A 23,084-nucleotide genomic window follows, 5' to 3' on the forward strand; every position below is an offset into this window, starting at 1 on the left:
TGCACTATAACTTTTTAACTTTCTCTGGTTCCTGTTATTCAATTCGTTCGCCATTTTCGACAATGCAGCCAAAGTCACTTTAGCAGTGTTTGAGAAAATCGTTTTAAAAAACTAACTCTAATAGTAAAATAACCTCTTATATACTTTTGCAACATTAACGGCTTGTGCCACATTACAACGTTAAGGAAATATACATGGTAATCTGGATAAATTTGGCACTTTGTATGTTGTAGATAAGTAGAAGGCTGAGTCATAAGTCTTACATTATTTCCCCAACCAAAAGGATGCGCATGTATACGTCGTAATCGACCGTAAGTACAAGGTCAAACTGGCCCAGAATGTAATGTGGCAAGCGAACTGTTTAACTCGGAGACTGTTACTCCGTCAGGGTCTTCAGTCAGTTTTTAGTGGCAGTGACGATGAGTGCTCAACATCTGATGCATGTATTGTTACTGTGTGTTAAAACTCGGACAAAGTGTCGCAGAAGCAACCCTAAAACATTCGTCATGCGAAAGAGGAAGATGCAATGAACCCACATCACAGCAACTTGTTGGTTCCAGAATTTCATGCAAGTTGTAAAGATGTCGAAGGTCAGCCAACCATCCCGAGTTAATAGATTCGGAAGTCATACAACACACTATTAGGAAAATCCATCCATCAGCTCACGGCAATTGTCAAACCAACGCGGCATGTCGCAGTCCATTGTTGTGCGTCATCTTCACGAATTGAGGAAAACTATCAGGAGCTGCTGCATTGTGCCACATGAATTGCCCAGATGAAAATGAATGTGTGCCGAGACTGCTGCAAAATCTGAATGATGTATGTTTCCTAAAATAGATTGTCTCATGCGACGAAAAGGAAGTGTTTTTCGACATCCGAATATGCAAAACAGTGGTTGAGCAAGGGTCAGCTTCCAGAGCCGGTCGTCAAATAGGACCATTTCGAGTATAAAATCCTGCTGTGTATGTGGTGGAACTACGAAGGGATAATTCACTTGGAGTTCGTTCCTAACAATCATACCATCATTGCCGATCATTATTCCGAACAGTTGGAGCGCATGTATACTGCATTGCTTCAAAAATATCCTCCATTGTGAACCGAAAGCGCGCCATGCTCCAACAGGATAACTCAAAAATACACGCAACAAAACTTGACAGCATCAATGCCACATTCGGCATATGGTTCTTCCCTTGCCTGTTTTGATTACTACCTGTTTCGGTGCACGAGGCACTTCGTGAAATCACGATGCTTCGCCAACCAGCAGGAGGTGGAAAACAGCAGTGACTGACTTCTGGGGCAAGTAAAACATACCGGTACATATTTTTACGTACAAAAGGTATGTAAAATTCCATTGTTATTTGTTTCATAAAAAGTAAAGGAGCACGCTTTCTTCCCGAAATCACGCACTTTTAGTAAAACAACCCGCAGAACTAGAGGGCAGCAGCACTATTTCTTAGGAAGCTAATACATTTCTTCTAAATTTACAAATTTGTAGGTTCGTGTTCGACAGTTGCGCGATTTGAATCTAATATTAAGTAATACCCATTTTCCTGTTCATGGAGAAACAAAATCACACGAAGGCCGTCTTGAAGAAAGAAAGAAAAAGAATATTTTCTCCCTTGTTCCTGATTGCAAAAATGAAATCTTTGAGTTTTACGTCCCATGGTTATGCCGACCAGGCTAAAGGAGACGGTGATGTTGAGAAATGAATGAAATGGTGGAATGAAAAAAGTGGGAGGAAACTTGAGAACCCCGAGGACCTCCTACGCACACAGTGTTTGTCCACCACAAAGTTCACTTGACGCGAGCTAGGATCGAACCAGAGATTATTGTTTCTGATTGAATTGAAAATCTCATTTTCATTTACTAATTCCTAAACATTTATCCAGACACACGGAGAACGTCTAAAATTAAGTCAGTCTTCGGGAATTTTGGCCGATTTCGGGCGTTTCTAAATCTATGCATGTTCCACGCCACTGTGTTGATTACAATTGCTGTTATTCAATTTCACTCGCTAATTTTATTTATGTCGTCATTGAGGAATTGCCAAAAAAAAAAAAAAAAAAAAAAAAAAATGTGTAAAAGTTTCTTCGAAAACATTGTATTGTCCCTATCGATCACTCGTTCTTAGCTGTTTTCTATATTTCATCTTGAATTTTATCAAAGAAATTAAAATGAATTTAAAATAAAGCATTTCTAACAAATATCTAAATTGTATTATTTGTATCAATATAGCACATAATGATGCAGTGGTCTGTAAGGTGGTGGACGACAAAAATTTAAAGGGCCATTTACCCCTTGGATGCGGAGCTAATCGTAGGACTTAGAACTAAGTAAAGAAACAAAAAAGAAGTAAAGAAAGAAGCATAAAGTATGAAATTGAGAATGAAGAATGTTTGATTGGAAGCGGAAGTCGAACCTGGATCTCTGGCTTATATTGTCAGTACATTAACTAGTACGCTGTCCAGTCCGAGCCGTTCCCGCTGGTCTAGTGGCTAGCGCCTTTGTCTTTGGTGCATGTGGTCCTGGGTTCGATCTCCAGTGGAAGAACACAAAAAGTAATTTTGCAATCATTCATTTGCATTATTTATCTGTCTGCTTTAGATTAATGAGCATAACCGGGGATGTTAAAACTAAAAGTCTTATTTCATTTTCGTTGCTACCCCCACTCATTAGATAGGTACTCAGTTATCGAAATCACATGAACTGTACCACAATCCCTTTTCTTCTTCGACAGTTTAGTGTCTGTTGTTGAACATTGACGATTGAATTAGATGTATGGTAAATGAGTCATCTGCAGGCGCGATTTCATGAAATTCCGGGAGGAATTAATGAAATTCGCGCCTATTGTGTACTAAGTAAATAGATAAATTGAATTTGTATTTACGTCTTTTGCCAGCATCGAGGTTAAATAGAACGAGATCTGTAGTTTAAAGTGGAATCTGAACCGTTGTAGTGTATTCTACTGGAGACCAAACCCGAAATATATGGTGTGCACGCACCATGCACGCGCGTTAATCGTTATACCAGCGAGAAAGTCTTTGAAGGATACGACGAGTGAAAAACAGGTTGTTTCCTCCATTTACTATATACTAAACACAAAGTCCTTTATTATGAAAAAAAAACATTGTTATTTAATCAAAGATCAATGACCTATTGTGTAATTATTATTATAACTATTTATCAAGATCTGATAATATGTGAATTCTGAAGAGTTCTGTTGATTGAAGTTATCTTAGAATGCATAGACGCTAGTGCTAGTGTGGAAATGTAAATATCTATAATAATACTTCCAAATCCTACCGCAACGACAAATCATGTTAAATTTTCTCTAAGTAACCTTAAAAGTACTGATATCACGAGTTGAGTCAAGATTATAATGAACTTGCTAGTGGTAAATTCTCTGTTGTTATCTTAAGCTTTTAGCTTTAGAAATACATACATAGTAATTGAGCGGGAGAGTTCGGCTTTAAGGTGATAGCCTCGTAATTATGGGGTCGAGTTGTATCTGAATTCATTACATTAATATAATCGTTTCCTGTTCATACTTCGGTTGTAATATACAGTGTGGGACAAGGGCACCGATTTCTCTGTAAATTTGGGGGGGGTATTCAGATGCAGAAAGTATGTATGAGGATTTTGAAACAAATTGCATTCAAATTATGCCAAATATTGTAAATTTACAAAGAAAGTAAGGGGCCCAGATGAGCTTTGGGGGGCCCGGGATCGGCGCCCTTGGTGTGGGATGATTCCTTGGAATAAGTTGTAATATTTTATTATTAGTGCATAGGGGCAATTGCTGTTATACAGAGTTCGTAACTTCCTACGATAGCTTGTGCCATACTAGAGAATTGACAGATTGCTTGTTTCATAAATTGAGAATTGTGAGATTGTTTATCTATTTATTTAACAATCACCAAATACAGCTTAGAGGCCATTTTATACTGGATTTCTAACAACAACAATAACAGTGAAAAGGATTTGGGAAGGTATCGGCCAGGACCCGGCATTTGCCTGATAGGACTGAGGAAAACCCTGGAAAATCCGTCAGGATGGTCGGCATCGGGAATCGAACCCACGACCTCCCGAATGTGAAGCCAACGCTCTACCACTTGAGCTACTTCGATCTCATAAATTGAGAAATTCACAAGGTTTCTGTGTTTTTTGTTCTTTTTCTTCGTTGATAAATCGGGATACCTATCGACTATGTATAGCATCTACAGTATATGTGTGTAATATTCAAATAAATGGCCATTCATTTCTTTCTTTGAAAAACACTTACTTCTATCACTAGTGAGGGAGCATGGTAACTCAGTGGGTAGGATGTTCACTTCTGATGAAAATGGTGCCTGGTGTGATCCCAGGTAATGTGTCTCTTTTAAAAAACTTGTATCCTTGGATTTTTTTTTTTTTTTTTACATTGCCTCACTTTCTCATTCCACGAATTCTATTATTATCCACTTGCATTTATTATGTTTTCGTTAGCCTGCAGGACATAACAAACTGAATATTTCATTTCTCTTTTATTTGAGGATTTGTGTCAGATAAAAATATATTTATTTTATTTTTATAAAATACATTTTAGGTATCTTGCGCAAACCTATTAAAATATACGTACAACCATGAATAGGATTCTTGTTAAAGGGAAATTAGTAGACATCTTTATTTTTGAACATGAAAAGAGTATTCTTGTTTACAATTATTGGGTTGTTTTGTTTTGTTTCAATGTATTATGTGGTGTATTCTTTTAAGACTACCTCGATCATTATTACTAACGGTTGATCTTTCTATTACAGACCCTTCTGCCTTTCACTTGAAAACTAATCAAGTAGTGGGTGCTGTACCTCCGATTAGTCAAATGCCAATAGATCTGGATCTTTGGAGTCCCAGTCTTCATAGTGAGTTATCAACCCCACCATTACCCGAGTCCACGTCTGTTCCACAGACACCAAATTCTCAGGTACTTTTGTTTGTATATTGTGTATATAGTCATAGTTTGGAAATCGTAGTTAAGTTTGAGCATGACATTCATTTCTCGTTCGAATGAGCACTATTGGTACATTATTCAGATTGATTTATAACTGGCTAGATGGCTTGGCTTCTCGTTTTTAGTTCGGAAGAACTGGGTTCAATCTGTTGGTAGAAATGAAAAATTAGAATGAATTCATTTCGGTGTAAAATGCAAATTATATACATGCTTGATAAAAAGAAAAAAGTTGCAGGACAACTGCTAATATTTGATCCTGATAATGGCAATGGGTTTGTAAGTATGTTAATGTGACGTCTGGTTCTTTTTGAATTGCTTTAATGGTGACTGGCGTGGGGTTTTTAGCACAATGCTTGTTAATGGGATGTAACATGTGCAGGTTTGTGGTTAACACCTATTTTTTTTCTTCTTTTTAATTCTTGTATGTAGTGATACGTGTATAAATTACAAATATTCATATAATCTGTGATAAATCGTGACTCCTACAGCTTAAGGATGTTGAGTTTTATGGCGGCTAGCTTAATATAAACTCTATGTGGATAAATATGTTAGCGTGGCTTTCTCGTCTTTTCCTTATCGTTCACGTGTATTCATCCTCCCAATTACCACAGTAAGCATAATTTGTGTTTTTCATTGTTATTCATATTCACCATATATTTGATAATGCAGAACTATTGAAGATTCATTAAAATCACAAGCAGGGGCCTGTAGACACTTATGCTTCTATTCAATTTCCATTTTTTTTCATATAGACCATGTACAGTTCAAATACTATATCTGTTAATTATATAGATATTCATCTATTTATTTTCTGATAGGTATTTTCTTAAGCATTAATATAACTCAAAAGAAGTGAGCTATAAACGCTTCCGCTGAACACTTCATGAATTACTTAGGGAAAGAAATCGTAAAAAAATAAAAATTAATGAACAGAGAGAAGAACTATGAAGTGTCCAGTCGGGTTCATACTATTTTTTGTCTCCAGAATGGACTGTTTTTATGTAGAACTACTTGTAACTCTTACTTAGAAATAATTCAGTGACTCCAAGAAGTGTGGTAATATTGTGATAATCGAGTAAAATAACTGATTCTATATTGTTAAAACTTTCACCCTAAAACTGCAAATCCAGATATATATCATGTTTTGACGAAATATCACAGATATACAGATGGTTATCAAATAATGGAAACATGTAGTTTTGCTACATGTAAAACGTGTGGGATGACAACATTGAGGATGCGTGAACCCTGCCTGACAGTTCATAGTGGTGCGTTATGAGATTGTAGTACTTTAGGTGGAATAGAAGAGAGATCTGCGTTGGAGCGGGTAGGCAGGTAGATGGTGGTGATGCGAAAAGACCTGCCTGACTTTCAGAGAGACTAATTTGTGGATACACTGGTGTATTTAAGGTGGCTAGTGTATTGGATGTATTTCGTGTCCAAGTAATGACGGTCTATAGAAGTTACGGTAATACAACATTGACGAAGAATAGTAGTGGGTGGAAGAAAAGCCTCAGTGATAGGGATCGCCAAACATTGAAGATGAGTTTCCCTCAGGACTGGAGAGTGAATGCGACAGAAAGGACTGCGGAACTTAGTCAGCACCTGGAACTGAATATTGCGAGAATCGCAGTTGCGACACGATTGGCATAACCTGAACATTCGCCGTCGAGTTACAATTTCCAATCTGCTTATTGCCGCAGGCACGCTTTAGCGCAATGAGCATGGTACTGAGAACATTTAAAATGGACCGCCGATGAATTTACACCTTATTTGTAACAATAAATCATGTTTTTGTGTATCGAACGCCGAAAGAAGCGTATACTCCGCTGTCCCCATACCGTGAAATATGGCGGCGACTCTGTGATGTTATAGCCGTAATTGATTGGCATTCCGTGGGTCTTATGATTACGCTGACAGAACGCATTACTGCCAGTGGTTGTATGGACAGTTTGGGTGATAAATGACCACACACATCCTGCGGTCCATGTTTCTGAACGTTGATGCAGTTTTCCGAAGTAACAATGTGTCAGTTCATACTGCTGGGGCTGTTCAAGCGTGAATGAATGTCGGAATGAACTTCAAAAACTTCCCTGGTCTGCCCAATTCTCAGACTAAACATGTTTGAACAATTGTGGTCAGTTTTGGAGTGCAGACCCCGGAGAAGATACCTCCCCCATCCACACTAACGGTTCTGAGTGCTGCACTGCATGAAGTGGTACAACATTCCTCAAGAAACCATTTATAACTTACATGCCAGCATTCCATAATGAATCAGGGCAGTTTTGTTTTTCAGGTGGTCCTACACTGTATTAAATAGGTAAGTCGTATGTTCTTCATGTGTTTCCATTTTGATAACCACCTGTACTACTTTAATTTTTTTTTTTTTTTTTTCAATTGCAAGTTCAGTTTTTAATCCATTCAATTAGCCAAACAGTCCAGTCATTTTAGGTTTGAACCTTGCGAAAAATAGTCGAAAGCTGAAAAGTGGCAGATTTGTTCTATTCGATGTCCTGAACAACATATCAAAAGTTCCATAATCCCCCGTGGTCGCTTCCTGGAATTCCAGGCGGTTGAAGTCTGGAGTCCTGGAAAAGCAAAAATTATCACTGGAATAGCTACTTACAAACGGTTAAACCCACAAAGCTAATATAAGTCTCAAATGAAAGATAAATAATAGGGTTTCAGTTCAAGCTATATATTGTTTTAATTGAACACCATCCAGGGCCGCACGAAACGATTGAACCCCTCAAAAGTTGAAATGAAACGAACTCATTTTTTCTTTGCTTAGTTATGGACGTTTTGCTATCGCAGATATCGTAAAACTACTCCGATTAAAAAAGTTTCAGCAAACTTTCATCTTTCCATCGGTATCTTTGTAGTGTATGTACGACTAATAGTTACGGAGCTATGTGCATTTAAGTGACGCGCGCTGCACTATTGTTCGCCGTTCACGCGCCCGTTACGTGAGCACATGTAGGCCATATACTTTACGTAATAATATTACAAATAATTGTATGAACTGAAAATTGGTACATTTACTCTATTTGATGTCCTGAACAACATATCAAAATTCCTCTAATCTTCCGTGGTCGCTTCATGAAATTCCAGGTGGCTGAACTGCTGGAACGCTGGAGAAACGCAAGGAATCGCTGAAATCGCTCTTAAATCAAAACGAATAGGCCTACGGAGTTCAGATAGGGCTCGAATGAAAGATTTAAAAAAAATTGGCTTTATTGTGAAGTGTTCATTTCATATCATGTGCTATCGCACAAAGAAATAAAACTTATAAAAACAATTAAAATAACCCTTTTGTTCTCTTTTTTTCTTTTTTACGCTGGAAGCCTTAGTATCGCAGGTATTGCAAAAACTCGATATAAATTCAATGTCGTAGAAGCCTATATTTTATATGTAGGATCAGTAGTTGAGTGTATATAAACATCTAAACAGAGGTGGATCTAGATGATAAAAACTGGGGGGGCGGGGGGAACCAGAACCCAGACTTTGAGAGGTATATGATGAGTTTACTATAAACTTTGAAAATATATAAAATAGCTTCAATTATTTTTGTTACTCAAAAAACTGGGGACCCAGGCTTCCCGGCCCCGGGCTAGATCCGCCACTCGATTTAAACAAAACATATCGTGCTTTAACGTAATTCGTGTGACCACTGAGCTCCCGATATTATCTAACGGTAGGTTGCGTCATGATCTCCTCCACTTTCTCATTTCTGCATTTTGTAGCTAAAGGGTATATATTTACAATAATCATTAGGTAGTTACATTCAATGTTAATTATTGGGTTGATTTAACGTAATACAACGGGTGCTTAGGATGCACAGTTGCAGTGATATACAAAGTAAAAATGAACTTTTTAAAGATAATTATTTTCTTACCTTGTTTCAATGGAGGCGAAGTTCGGCCTCCTCTGATTCATCTTCATAGTCAACTTCGTCCACACATTTTGGAGCATGAGCATCCAGCCGTTCTGCATTTGCAGTTCCTTCTTTCGGTGCAGCCTCCCTTGCAGTTGCAGGATATGATGTCTAGTAACTCCTTGGGTGGAGGCGGTAGTATGGTGGGGTGAAGAATATATTTGCCATTTAGTCTCCATCTTCATTGTGAAGCGTCCAGACCATTTTCTAGCCACTGTTGTTTTGGTGGTACACTCGGAGGAAATGTTGACGTGCTGCAGCCGACGTTGGAGGCAGAGTTGCTAAATTGATTGAGGTAGTTATTGCGGTCTTAGCTACAAGTCAGTTGCATTTGTAAACCCTCAGTTGATCTAATGATTTAAAATCACGGCCGTTATAAAGTTCAATGAGGAACTTCTCTCCCGCTTCTGATACGCTGTCACAGTCTGCGTCAGCCGTACTAAATATATCTACCGTTTCCAATAGTTGAGGGTTGTTTTCGAGTATATTCCAAGCCATTTTTTCCCTTTCATGTAAATAGCAGAAGTAGTATAATTTCCACTCATGACATGCATAAAAAGTATGTTTTTTCATATCTCCAATCTTGTTTTGGATATCTGAAATATTGTATAACCGGGCAGCATGTGACCCAACGCTGGGCATGAGGAGATTGATGGTTGCTCCATTAGGGATAAAAACCACAAACATTACCAGAATGTCACTACAGTCACTTTGCGATTACATTCGACTTTTTCTGAAGCAATAGCAACTAGTAAGGCATCAGCATCTCCCCTGGCTTCCTTCACGTGGATTCCTTCCTTCTCAAGACGAATTTTCAATTGTTTCATTAGTTGTATTTTGTTTGAGCTGTTTGACACAAAATCCCCTTGACTACATGTAACCATTTTTGCACCTTCAACTAAAATATTTGAACAGCTACGTTTCCTTGCCCTTCGGATTTGTTCTTGTCTTTTGTGGTAGCAACACGATAACCATCGAAAACTACAGTGAATAATTTGGTGTAGTGAGTTTTCACATAGCAAATACAGGATTCAATAACTTGTTCGTACGTAGCTGAACTTGGCTAAACAATTTTTCAAAGCAGCATATCTCCGTCCATTATAATTTCATATCCATGGGACAACATTTCTTTGATATCATTATCACTAGGAGTGCTACACTGGAAGAGATCACAGATTGAAGACTTGTTTGGTTTTCTTAATTCCGTGTTTCGGAATAGCGCCGGTGGATAAGGGACTAACTCGTACTTTAGATACTTGTTTAGAACTTCCTCTGTTTTCATCTCACATGCTACCGGCATAAATATTTGGTTCGTATCTAGCGGACCGGGATATTTTCATGCACCTTAATACATATACCTGTGTACGAAATAGGTTTTACTCGGTCAGTTTTAATTTTCCAAAATCCTTCCCAACCATTCTCTCTACAAAGGCTTTCCCCAAATTTCAGCGGAATCGCAGTTAACTGAAGCATCAGAAATAACTCCAGTCGCGATAGAGATTAAATTGTTAGTGTCCAAGTCAAATGGACTATGATCATTGAGCCATAGAACAAACTTCTCAAGATCCTTGTAGTCGCATTGTTGCCGAGATTCTCGGAGATTGACATGTTTTCGGACGACGATGAGGAGATGCCGCTGAAGTTTTCGAAGGCTTCACACATTCGCAAAGTTCAAGGGTAGTGAAAGCACCCACTGAGCCAGGGTACTGTGCGTTATACTTCGGCCTCTCGTAAGTCCTCCAGAGGTTTTAGTTTAAATTGCTCGCATTAATTGCTGTTCCACAACCATATCACTCCATACTCCACTCCAGAATTTGTAACTTCTTATCGTGAAATAACCTTGAACGGTGAACTTCTCATATTCTTAGGCAGGGATTTCGGACTCCAAATTTTGCATCTCCTGCATGTACAAATGCGCAAATTTAGCATAATTTAGGTGACCTGCAGCATATAGATGAGGCAACATATTTTTTACGCTGTGAAAGTGCAGTTTCGAATCTCCAGTTCTTCCAGCTCTAATAAACAAACGAATCAAATTCACCACCCAACATACTGTATCCAAAGTACTGAAGTGCGGTTGTTAGATGATAGGTCCTTACATGCGTTTTCCACGATAGGTAAAAGTGTTGCGAGAACGTTGGATTTGCGGGAACGTCATCATAAGAAACTTAATTTTTCATGAATTCTGCGTGCATAGTTTGTACCTCTTGCATATCGGCCGGGCAAACGACAGATGCATTATCACGTGAGGCTGGACAAAGATCAGTCCAGGTGCAGTGCGTCGCTACTAGTGGTCTTACGTAAACAATATGGATGTCATTAGAAAGCTAAAAGTAGCTTCAAAAGATCTATAGCGAGTGATTGAAATACCTACGATACCAAGGCTTCCAGAGTAAAAAAGAAAAAGAAGAAAAAAGAAAACAAAAGGGTTATTTTAGTTGTTTTTATAAGTTTTATTTTTTGTGTGACAGTACATGATGTGAAATTAATACCTCACAATAAAGCCCATTCGTTTATCTTTCATTCTAGCCCTATCTGAACTCCGTAGGCCTATTCGTTCTGATTTAAGAGCGATTCCAGCGATTCCTTGCGTTTCCCCAGCGTCCCAGCAGTTCAGCTACCTGGAATTTTATGAAGCGACTACGGAAGATTAGGGGAATTTTGATATGTTGTTCAGGATATCAAATAGAGCAAATGTACCAATTTTCAGCTTCATACAATTATTTGTAATATTATTACGTAAAGTATCTAGCCTACATGTGCTCACATAACGGTCGCGTGAATGGCGGACAATAGTGCTGCGTGCGTCACTTTAACGCACGTAGCTCCGTAACTATTAGTCGTACGTACACTACAAAGATACCGATGGAAAGATGAAAGTTTGCTGAAACTTTTTTAATCGGAGTAGTTTTACGATATCTGCAATAGCAAAACGCCCATAACCAAGCAAAGAAAAAATGAGTTCGTTTCATTTCAACTTTTGAGGAATTCAGTCGTTTCGTGCGGCCTTGGAAAGTGTTCAATTAAAACAATATATAGCTTGAACTGAAGCTCTATTATTTATCTTTCATTTGAGACTTATTTTAGCTTTGTGGGTTTAACCGTTTGTAACAGCCATTCCAGTAATAACTTCTGCTTTTCCAGCACTCCCGATTTTAACCGCCTGGAATTCCAGGAAGCGATCACGGGGGATTATGGGACTTTTGATATGTTGTTCAGGACATCGAATAGAACAAATCTGCCAATTTTCAGCTTTAGACTATTTTTCGCACAGTTTGACCCAAATTTTGTCTAAAATGACTGGGCTAAAAGATGATCGTATTTGATTAGCAAGTACTTTTCATGGGATGTATGTTAACTTTAAGATTGAAGTGTTGTTTATTACAAACTGTTGCATGTAACATATCAGCACTACACCAAAACTTCAAATTTACAAATTCTGATTTTGAGACATCGCTCGTAAAGATACATGGGTGAGTCGTAAGTCCTGCATTACTGCGGTATACAATATATTTATTATTATAATAGAATGAAAGCAAGTTAACACTCCAATTATAACTACTCATGTTGAAACTGTCTGTAGCTACTTTCTACCAATTCTTCGATTCCACGTTGATACCACTATTTACTCTTAGAGGTAGAGAAGTCAGTGATTGCTGTTTCTATCTCCTGCTGCTTGGTGAAGTATCGTGATTTCAGGAAGTGCGTCATGGACTGAAACAGGTACTGATCTGAAGGACAAGGTCATTGCTACGTGCTGGGTGGGGCATCAATTCGATCATCAATTGTCTTGATTTTTTGTTGCATTCTTTGAGTTGAGTGGTTTTTAGCGCTGTCCTATTGCAGCAAAGCGCGCTTTCGCTTCAACAATGCAGTATATTTGTGATGTAGTGCAGCATTCACCCGGTACAACTGTTCGGGATAACGGTCGACAACCGCTAAGAACGAACTCAAAGTGAATTCCTCCCCTCCCCCACGCTGAGCACGACGTTACGATCGAAACGACTCTGATGACCGGTTCTTGATGTTAACTCTAGCTCAACCACTGTTTTTGCACATTCGTATTTCGGGAAAACATTCATTTTTCATCGCATACGACCATTCGTTTGAGGAAACGCACTTCACGTGGATTTAAGAACATTTGTCAGCAAACATTTACTCTCCTCTTGTGACTGTGCTAGGCTCAGCTCATGTGGCACAATGCGGAAGCTAATGTGGTTGTATCGAGTTCGTGAATGTGAAGCTTTAGAGTGGACTAGGACATATCGAGTTGTTTTGACAACCGTCTTGTGCTGATGGATGGATTTTCGTCAGTGGCATGTCATATGATGATATAACCCCTGAATCTGGAACCAATGAGTTGAAGTGCTATGGATATTCTGTTGCAGCAGGGCGTGCTTTCTCCTCAACAATGCAGGATATTTGTGTAGTGCAACATACATCCGCTCCAACTGTTCAGAATAGCGCACGGCGACCTTTAGGAACTAACTCGAAGTGAACTGACTTTGTGATCGAAACGACCCTGTTTGACGACCGGTTGGGATGTTGATCCTTGCTCAACCACTGTTTTTGAACATTCGGATGTTGCTCACTTTTCGTCACATGTGACAATCTGTTTCAGGAAATGCACATCACGCGGCACACATCTACTCTCTTTTGTATATAAACGGGGTCAACTCCTGTAGCACAATGCGGCAGTTCCTGTGATTTTTCCGAGTTCGTGAAGGTGACCGCACTACAGTGAACTGGGACATGCCGACTTGATTTGACAACCGTCGTGTGTTGGTGGATCTCTCTATGGCGTGTCGTATATCCTCCAAATCTGTTACTCTGTGGCGCTCGAACCTTATATGATCTTCGAGATTTTTTTTTTTACAACCTCCACGAAATTTCTGGAATCAACTAGTTGTAGTAGGGTTTACTTCACTTTCTCCTTTCGCATAACAATATTTGGGTTACTGCCGCAGCGTTATGCCTGAGTTCGAACTTACACAATAACAGTTCACGTATCAGACGTTGTTAAGCACTCTGTCACTGTTGTTAAAAACTGACTAAAGATCATAACGGAATGGCGGTCTCGTGTGTTCGCTTGCCACACTACCTCTTGGGTCAGTTTGAACTTGAACTTAAGATCATTCACGGTGCATACATGCGCCTGCCTTTTGTTACTAAATTCTATGGGTGTGTTACATTTTTTTTTTTTTTTTTTTTTTTTTAATTTTCAGCCAAGCAGTAAAATCTCGTAATCAGAAATTCTCTTAAGCAATGTCAATTCAATCACGTTACCTTTCAGATCCTTTTATTATCTATGTGTGCCATCTACACTCTTTCTTTATACATTAGACATAATCCTATAATACCTTATTCTTCTATAATGTAGCTTCTCTTCTTTAACATAATCCTATTATCATCTAACTTCTTATTGTTTGCACATACATCAGAATTCAATATCTTGTCTTAAACTCCGCTTGAAACATTCATCCTAATTCTACATCTTATTTACACATACTACTACTCTTAGCAACACAGAGTACAGTACCAAAGACCATGTTTCCATTTTACATAAATCTTGTGGCTGTCATAATAATAATAATAATAATAATAATAATAACTTTGCAACCCGATCCTTCTATATACTCTTTACATATTACAACTTCTTGAAAGCAAGGAAGGTATCTTCACCCATGCAGCACTGCATTCTAGTGGACAAATAGTAAACCTCCTCATTAAAAACGTATATTTTGGCTCACTTCCTCTCCCGTCTAAAAGAATCTCTTGTTTCGGAAGCGGCGAAACTGGTTTTCCTTTATGTCAGCGGGGGAGGGATGATAGCAGGTAGCAAGCAAGACGACCCAGAAAGTTGCACGTGGTTCAACTCCCTGCAAAATGTAAAATAAAATAAAATAAAATAAAATTTTAAAAAAATGTATGACCCTTTCAAGACTATGTTTACATGGAGAAATATGATAGGGTTTCAAGTTGTTTTTTTTTTTTTTCTTTTTCTTTCTTTTTTTTAGCGTCATGCCTTAATTCAAAGCGCTTCCTACCCAAGCTTAATTCCAACATTTTTGGTTGTGGAAATATTGGAAGACTTATGACTCTTCTTTGTAGATAGCTTACTAAAACTTATAGAAGCAGGCTTTTGCACTCACAGCTTATTCAGAAGGGCATACAAAAAATAGCTTTAACACCCAGAATTTTCTTTTTGTTCAGGCGAACTGTGAATTTTGAAATGTGAGTACATTGGTATCTCGCTAATCCTAATTTGAACAGGCACAAGTTCAAATTAGCCAGGGTTTGGATTGTCCGAAATTATTGCCATAATTAATAGTACATATTATCTTTTACATACACACACACACATCGTATCCTTACAATTGTGGCAAATTAGTTTGCTTCCGTTTCTTTGAAGAATTAAAATACGTTCATAAATAGCAAAAAGTGAAAACTCTAGAAATGGCTCAAGATTATCTCGAACATTAGATAATTTATTTGTAACTGATTAAAAACTGTAAAGTTCTAATTTAATTTTATTTCTTGAAAAGTGTTATGAGTTCTGTTACACGCAATAAAACTATTGACACACAGACTTACGTACTTTATGTAGTGCTTTTAATAATAAGTATGAAAATGTATAATGTAGATTGGATTTAAATTGTATTTTGTTTAAAAAAAAAATCCAAAACCTCAATAATTGAGCTAGTTGGGTGATTTGTATTGTACTAAAAAAAAAGGCTCGAATTCTGTGTTCTTCATTTGTCAGGTACACATAAGCGGGATAGGAGTGTATCTCAAAATTTGTCGTTGTGGTGTAGTGCCGACGATACTTTGATTTGGGTTTTTACTTGTGTTATTGGATGCATGGCTATTTAAATTTCCCTTGAACTTTCCCAGAGTTTTGGGTTAATATCACCTCTCCATCCTGAAAGCACGTCACCTCCGGAGGCTGCTGTGGAAGCTACACCAGAAACAACACCAATTAAGGTATTAATTTGTATCATTTACAGACTAAAATAATAATGTATAATTCAAGTGATTTAGTGCAAATTAATGAAAAATCGTATAAGATAGTGTTAGAATTTTTACTTCGTGGGATTACAGTTCTTATAAATATTTGGAAGTAATAAGATTAAATATTTTTCGTAACTTGAATGTTTTTAAATAAATGACAGGTTTCAACAAATTTTTATGCTAACAGTGTTATGCAAAATATAATTAATATTCATGTTTCAGATTCTACCAAATTTTTCAATTGAAATTACACATCGGGATCACTCAGATTCTTCTAATATAGTAAGGTTATTCCTAAACAGGTAAAATGTAATATGTTTCTTGTAAAGTCTTTATATTTAACCTGTTTACCAGCAAATCTCAGTCTCGTCTGTGTTTCCAGCGATATTAAGATAAATGTTTTATTTACTGTTGCTCAGGGGCTGCGGTGGCTCAGTGGTAGAGCGTTTACCTCTGGTGCTTGGGGTCCCGGGTTCGATCCCAGCCCTCGCCAAGTGAACTTTGTGGTGGACAAACACCGTATGCGTGGGTTTTCTCGGGGTTCTCCCGTTTCCTCCCACTTTCTTCATTCCACCATTTCATTCATCACTCATCATCACCGTCTCCTCTAGCCTAATCGGCATAACCGTGGGACGTAAAAACTCAGAGAGAGATTATCTTTCTGGACTGAAATTTCAACCTCGAAACTATGGTTTACCATAGTGATGTAAACTAGTATTCAATCTCTTCGTGTTTCTTAACATAACAAGTTCATTTTCTGTTGCTATAAGCTTGTTTCAGAACAAGTTGCTTCCAATATAATAAAGTTCCTGAACACAAATGAAGATTCTGGGCAGACAAAATTACGAGAAATATCGAGAAAATTACTTAACAAAAGCATACACGAACAGTACGTCCATCATTTATGAAAATTCTCCAAGTTTAATATTCTGTTCTCGAACGTCAGTGTTGCCAAATGTTATTTGCATTGTAATTGAAGATATTTTATTGTAATATATTATTTAAATATATTACAATATATTTAACCCCGTGTAACGTGGGTTCCTGTCACCACAGCATGGCGCGTCCTGAGGTTGCGGATCGAGGAGGCCTCTAGATATAGAGGTTAGCTGCGAATATACTGAATAAGCAGTCGCGGACAGGCGACGAGGAGTGGTCCTCCAGCTTGGGGGTTTGGGTAAGGCTAACAACCTCATCCTGTAAAAAAAAAAAAAAAAAAAAAAAAAAAAAAAAAAAAAAAAAAAAAAAAAAAAGCACTTGTTCAGAAACATTCACAAAAGCGTCGGACAAGGACTGATAACTTGGCACGACCTCAGCAAAAGAAAATGGACATGAGATTTGGAACATGGAATATTAGAACTCTTTATAGGGCAGATCCGTAATGAGTGAGTTAGAGAAATATAGGATGGACGCAGTAGGAGTTCAGGAAGGGATACGGACAAAATCTCGCGGCCGAAACATCGCCGCCCAAAATCTCGCCGGCCAAAACCTCGCGGGACAAAATCTCGCCGGGCCAAAACCTCGCGTGGCCAAAACCTCGCCGCCCAAAACCTCGCGGGACAAAATCTAGCCGGGCCAAAACCTCGCCGCCCAAAACCTCGCGGGACAAAATCTCGCCGGGCCAAAACCTCGCGTTGCCAAAACCTCGCCGCCCAAAATCTCGCCGGGCCAAAACCTCGCCACCCAAAACCTCGCGTGGTCAAAACCTCGCCGCGAATGAAACTTTTCTTTAAAATTTACCCAATGAGTTTCTTAATATGCAATTCCACATTACAAATAATAATAATAATAATAATAATAATAATAATAATAATAATAATAATAATAATAATAATAATAAGAAGAAGAAGAAGAAGAAGAAGATACAAAAACATCGTGTGCATGGGCTTTCTAGGGTTATTCCCGTTTCCTCCCACTTTCTTTATTCGATCATTTCCTTCATCCTGGTCATCTACGTCTCCTTTAAACTACAGGACATAATCAAGGGACGTCGTAAAAACTCATATATTATTTCATACTTTCATAAATATTATTAGATTTTTGTTGAAATTTTAAGTTTTTGGATGCTCCAAAGTTCACGAAACTAACCCCGTTAGTTGTCATTGCTTTCCTTATGCAGACTTTCTTTCCCTATAACCAGTTTAAAAACATCCTGTTGCACTATCTTCACATTGAAATCCTCTAATACAGAAATAGAATTTTCATATGGTATCGCGAGACTTGGTCAAATACCCGTGATACTTTTTCTGAAACAGCGTCTTTTATACCGTCATCCTTATCATCTGTTGGAACATTTACATTTTGGTCAGGCGAGATTTTGGGTATGGCGATATTTTGGGGCGCGAGGTTTTGGCAAGGCGAGGTTTTGGTCCGGCGAGATTTTGGCCCGCGAGGTTTTGGCCCCGCGAGATTTTGTCCCGCGAGGTTTTGGGCGGCGAGGTTTTGGCCAGGCGGGGTTTTGGCCCGGCGAGATTTTGTCCCGCGAGGTTTTGGGCGGCGAGGTTTTGGCCAGGCGAGGTTTCGGCCCGGCGAGATTTTGGGCCGCGAGGTTTTGGGAGGCGAGGTTTTGGCCAGGCGAGGTTTTGGTCCGCGAGGTTGTCGCCGCGAGGTTCTGGCCGCGAGGTTTTGTACCCAAACCGTTCAGGAAGTTAGGTGGGAAAGAAATGGATCTGTGAATTCCGGAAATTTTACATTCTTGTATGGAGAAGGAAATAAAAATCACCAGTTAGGAACAGGATTTTTCGTTCACAAACGAATATTACCGGCAATTAAACGGGTTGAATTTGTTACTGACATACTTTCTTTTATTATTCTTAAGGGACGGTGGTGTGATATTATTGTTTTAAATGTACATGCTCCAACTGAAGATAAGAATGACGATATAAAAGACAGTTTTTACGAAGAAGTGGAACGGATATTTGACCAACTCCCGCGATACCATATAAAAATTCTATTCATGCGAAGGTAGGACGGGAGGATATTTTCAAACCGATTATAGGGAACGAACGTCTGCATAAAGAAAGTAGTGACAACGATGTTAGACTCGTGAACTTTGCAACATCCAAAAAACTAATCGTGAAGAGTACAAAATTCCCACATCGCGAAGTTCATAAACACCCTTGGACCTCACCAGACGGAAAAATACATAATCAAATTGATCACGGTTTAGTAGATAGAAGAAGGCAATCTAGCATAATTGATGTCCGGTCGTTTAGAGGGGCTGATTGTGACACTGATCACTACCTGGTAGCAGCGATAATACGAGAGAGATTATCGTTGAATAAAGGTAATATTCAATGTCCGAAAACGGAGAGATTTAATTTAAAGAAATTAGAAGAGAGGAGTACCAGATTAATATGTTTCGAATAGATTCTCGGTTTTAGAAGGTTCGGAGTGCACTAGTGTTGAGGATACTTTGATTGAAATTAGAGATAGCATTAAAATTTCAGCAAAAGAAAAATTAGGGCACGCGGAAATGCGTAGCAACAAACCATGGTTCGACCAGGAATGAATTAAATCAGCAGAGAAGAGAAAACAGGCAAAATTACGCTGGCTACAAAATCCGAATGAAATAACTACACAAAATTTCGCAGATATCAGGCGGGAAACCTCCAAAACTTTTAGAACAAAGAAACGTGATTTTTTAAAAGTTAAAATTAAGGAACTTGAAGATAATAGTAAAAATAAAAACATACGGGACATGTATAAGGGGATCAGCGAAATTAAGAAAGGCTATCAACCTCGTGCTTATGTATTAAAGAAAGCTGACGGAACAGTTCTCACTGATACGGATAGCATCTTAAATAGATGGGAAGATTTCTTTGACGATTTGCTAAACACGCAGCCAAAAACTAATGTATGTGAAGAAAAGGAGATACACACCGCAGAACCGTATATTCCTGAATTCAACCGAATAGAAGTAGAAACCGCTATAAAGAAATTAAAGAAACACAAATCTCCGGGTGTAGATGAAATTCCGGCTGAGTTAGATACATAAACTCATTCCCCTTATCTGGAACAAGGAAGAATTGCCACAAGAGTGGAGAGAATCAATCATTCACAAGAAAGGCAACGAAACTGACTGTAATAATTATCGAGGCATTTCTCTTCTGTCAACATCCTATAAAATCCTTTCAAATATTCTATTAGCAAGTTTGACACCATGCACAGATGAAATTATTGGAAATTATCAGTGCGGATTTAGACGAAATCGATCAATCGACCAAATATTTACCATTCGACAAAAAATTAAAAAAAAAAAAAAGGTACATCAACTATTTATTGATTTTAGAAAGGCGTGCGACTCGGTTAGGAAAGAAACATTATACAACGTTCTTAAAGACTTGGAATACCGAGAAAGCTGATTAGATTAACTAAAATATCTTTAAATGAATTCCAAAGTAAAGTCCGGGTAGGAAAATTTTTGTCCACGAGCTTTCATGTAAATGGTCTGAAACAAGGACATGCGTTGTCGTCATTATTGTTTAGCTTTGTTCTGAAATACGCTATAAGGAAAATAAAGATAGCAACCACGGCCTAGAGTTGAACGGTATTCACCAGGTTATGGCATATGCTGATGATGTAAATTTAATAAGGGATGATAGGGGAACAATAGAAAGAAATGCAAAGATCTTGTTAAAAGCTTGCAGGGACTTGGGTTTAGAAGTAAATGCAGAGAAAACTAAATACATGGAAGTGCGTCGGGACCGTAATAGGGAAATTATGGATGCCTTAAAATATTAAATAATACTTTTGATAAAGTGAATACTTTCAAATATCTAGGATCAATATTAACAGACGAAAATCATATTTACGAAGAAATTAAATGTCGACTAAAAGCAGGGAATTCGTGTTACTGTTCGGTTCAGAATCTCTTGTTCTCACGAATAATGTCGAAGAATTTGAAGCTTAAAATATATAAGACGATAATCATGCCTGTTCTGTATGGTTGCGAAACATGGTCGCTTACTCTGAGGGAAGAACACAGACTGGAAGTATTTGAGAACAAGATCCTTAGACGAATATTCAGACCCAAGATGAACGGGAATGGGGAATGACGGAAACTTCATAACGAGGAACTACTTATACGGTTTACCCAACATTGTTAGGGTCGTCAAGTCTAGGAGGCTTAGGTGGGCAGGTCATGTAGCTAGAATGGAAGAAAATAGAAACGCTTTCAAAGTCTTGACTGGAAGACCAATTGGAAAACGACCATTAGGAAGACCTAGGCGCAGATGGGAGGACAATATTAAGCTGGATCTCGCAGAGATTGGAATACAAAGTAGAAACTGTATCCAGTTGGCTAAGGATAGAAGTCAGTGGAGAGCTTTTGTGAACGTGGCATTGAACCTCCGGGTTCCATAGACCATAGAGTTAGTTATTTAATGTTATTTAAATAATGATTTCTATCGTACATTTCTGTAGAGAGTAGTTTATGTTGTAGATTTGGGTGCAGATGATACCCAAAGAACTTCTAGATCACTTTCAGCGTTTATAAATACAATTGTTAATTATGTGATTCAGTTGTTTGTTCAAATTACCTGTTCTAATACACGCAAAGTAGAATCCTTTGTCCTAATGTAATACTGTAGAAATATGTTTTATTTTTCTTTTAAACGATAAAAGATATTTTTTGTAATTTGTTAACGTCTTTAATTGGTTGTATTGGAGTTTAGCGTCTCTATCAACACTGAAGCTATGTAAGACGTGAGCCAACACTTTAAGATGGAATGCGAACTACTGTAATGGGTTGCAGTTTTTCAAAGCTCTCCCGTCGGAGATCGAACCCTTGACTCCGTCCACCAACAGTGCGCGTGCTAACCACTAGACGAACATGAAAGTCTACGTAATTGTATGTTTAAAATCACTCAAATACTTGACAGCCGCGATATCACTGAGCCACTTTCTTTGGTGTCTTTTTCTTTGAAATTCTGTCATTGCATTGACCCCCTAATATGTTGTCTTATCTAATTAACAAACTCACTCTATGACCTATGGAACCTGGAGGTTCAATGCCGCGTTCACAAAAGCCGTCCATTGACTTCTATCCTTAGCCAACTGGATCCAGTTTCTACTTTGTATTCCTATTTCTGCGAGATCCAGCTTAATATTGTCCTCCCATCTGCGCCTAGGTCTTCCTAATGGTCGTTTTCCGATTGGTCTTCCAGTCAAGACTTTGAAAGCTTTTCTACTTTCTTCCGTTCTAGCTACATGACCTGCCCATCTAAGCCTCCTAGATTTGACGACCCTAACAATGTTGGGTAAATCATATAAATTATGTAGTTCCTCGTTATGAAGATTCCGCCATTCCCCATTCCCGTTCCTCTTGGGTCCAAATATTCGTCTCAGGATTTATTCTCAAATACTTTCAGTGTGCGTTCTTCTCTCAGAGTAAGTGACCATGTTTCGGTACCATACAGAACAACAGGCATGATTATCGTTTTATATATTTTAAGTTTCAAATTCCTCGACAGAATTCGCGACGACAGGTTTTGAACTAAGTAATAACACGAATTCCCTGCTTTTATTCGACATTTAATTTCTTCGTGAATATGGTTTTGGTCTGTTAATATTGATCCTAGATATTTGAAAGTATCCACTTTATCAAAAGTATTATTCGATATTTTAACGCATCCATAGTTCGCCGTATTAGATCTCGATGAACTTTCATATATTTAGTTGTTTTATCTTCTACACTTTTGTTTACTATGCAATATCTGTTACAAATTGACGCTTTTTAATGTTCCATTTTAAGAATTATAATTATATATAACTTCTGCGATATCTCTCTGATCCCGGTTCAATTGTCACTAAATTTTATGTTTTAGACATGAGTACCTCTGACACACAGCAGCAGGGTTCTTGTTCTAAAGTAATAGATTCCCTGTAGATGCTCACTCAAGTCGGTAGTCAAAAACTTTTGACCGATGCTCCATGATCTGCTTATCGCATCTCCCATGATTGTTATCCCTTCTACACTGATTAACTTTTAGTTCGTGTAACATCCAAGTTACCCCACTATATTATCAACAACAAAAGTTCTCAGCACAATCAGAAATCAAGAAATATATACAGTTTAGGCTTAAGAAATTATTTTCATCTGTTATCAAAATCGTACAGCGCTGAACACACGGATTAGAAATAGTATCGGTG

At 38.1% G+C, this 23,084-nt stretch overlaps 1 protein-coding gene across 4 annotated transcripts in view; it reads left to right on the plus strand.

Moving 5' to 3' along the window:
• The window catches only part of Tsc1 (tuberous sclerosis 1 protein hamartin), a 109,982-nt gene that overhangs the window by 58,076 nt on the left and 28,822 nt on the right, over positions 1-23,084 (plus strand). For 3 of the 4 annotated variants that reach the window (XM_081764869.1, XM_081764870.1, XM_081764871.1), the window contains exons 9-10: positions 4,797-4,960; positions 15,816-15,905. In XM_081764869.1, the coding sequence (XP_081620995.1) occupies positions 4,797-4,960; positions 15,816-15,905 (254 nt within the window). The remainder of the gene's footprint in view (positions 1-4,796; positions 4,961-15,815; positions 15,906-23,084) is intronic. The other variant, XM_081764872.1, reaches the window with a different exon arrangement.

The sequence above is a fragment of the Thermobia domestica genome, chromosome 7 (genome assembly GCF_964235325.1).
Source record: "Thermobia domestica chromosome 7, izTheDome1.hap1.1, whole genome shotgun sequence".
NCBI classification, from domain to species: domain Eukaryota; kingdom Metazoa; phylum Arthropoda; class Insecta; order Zygentoma; family Lepismatidae; genus Thermobia; species Thermobia domestica.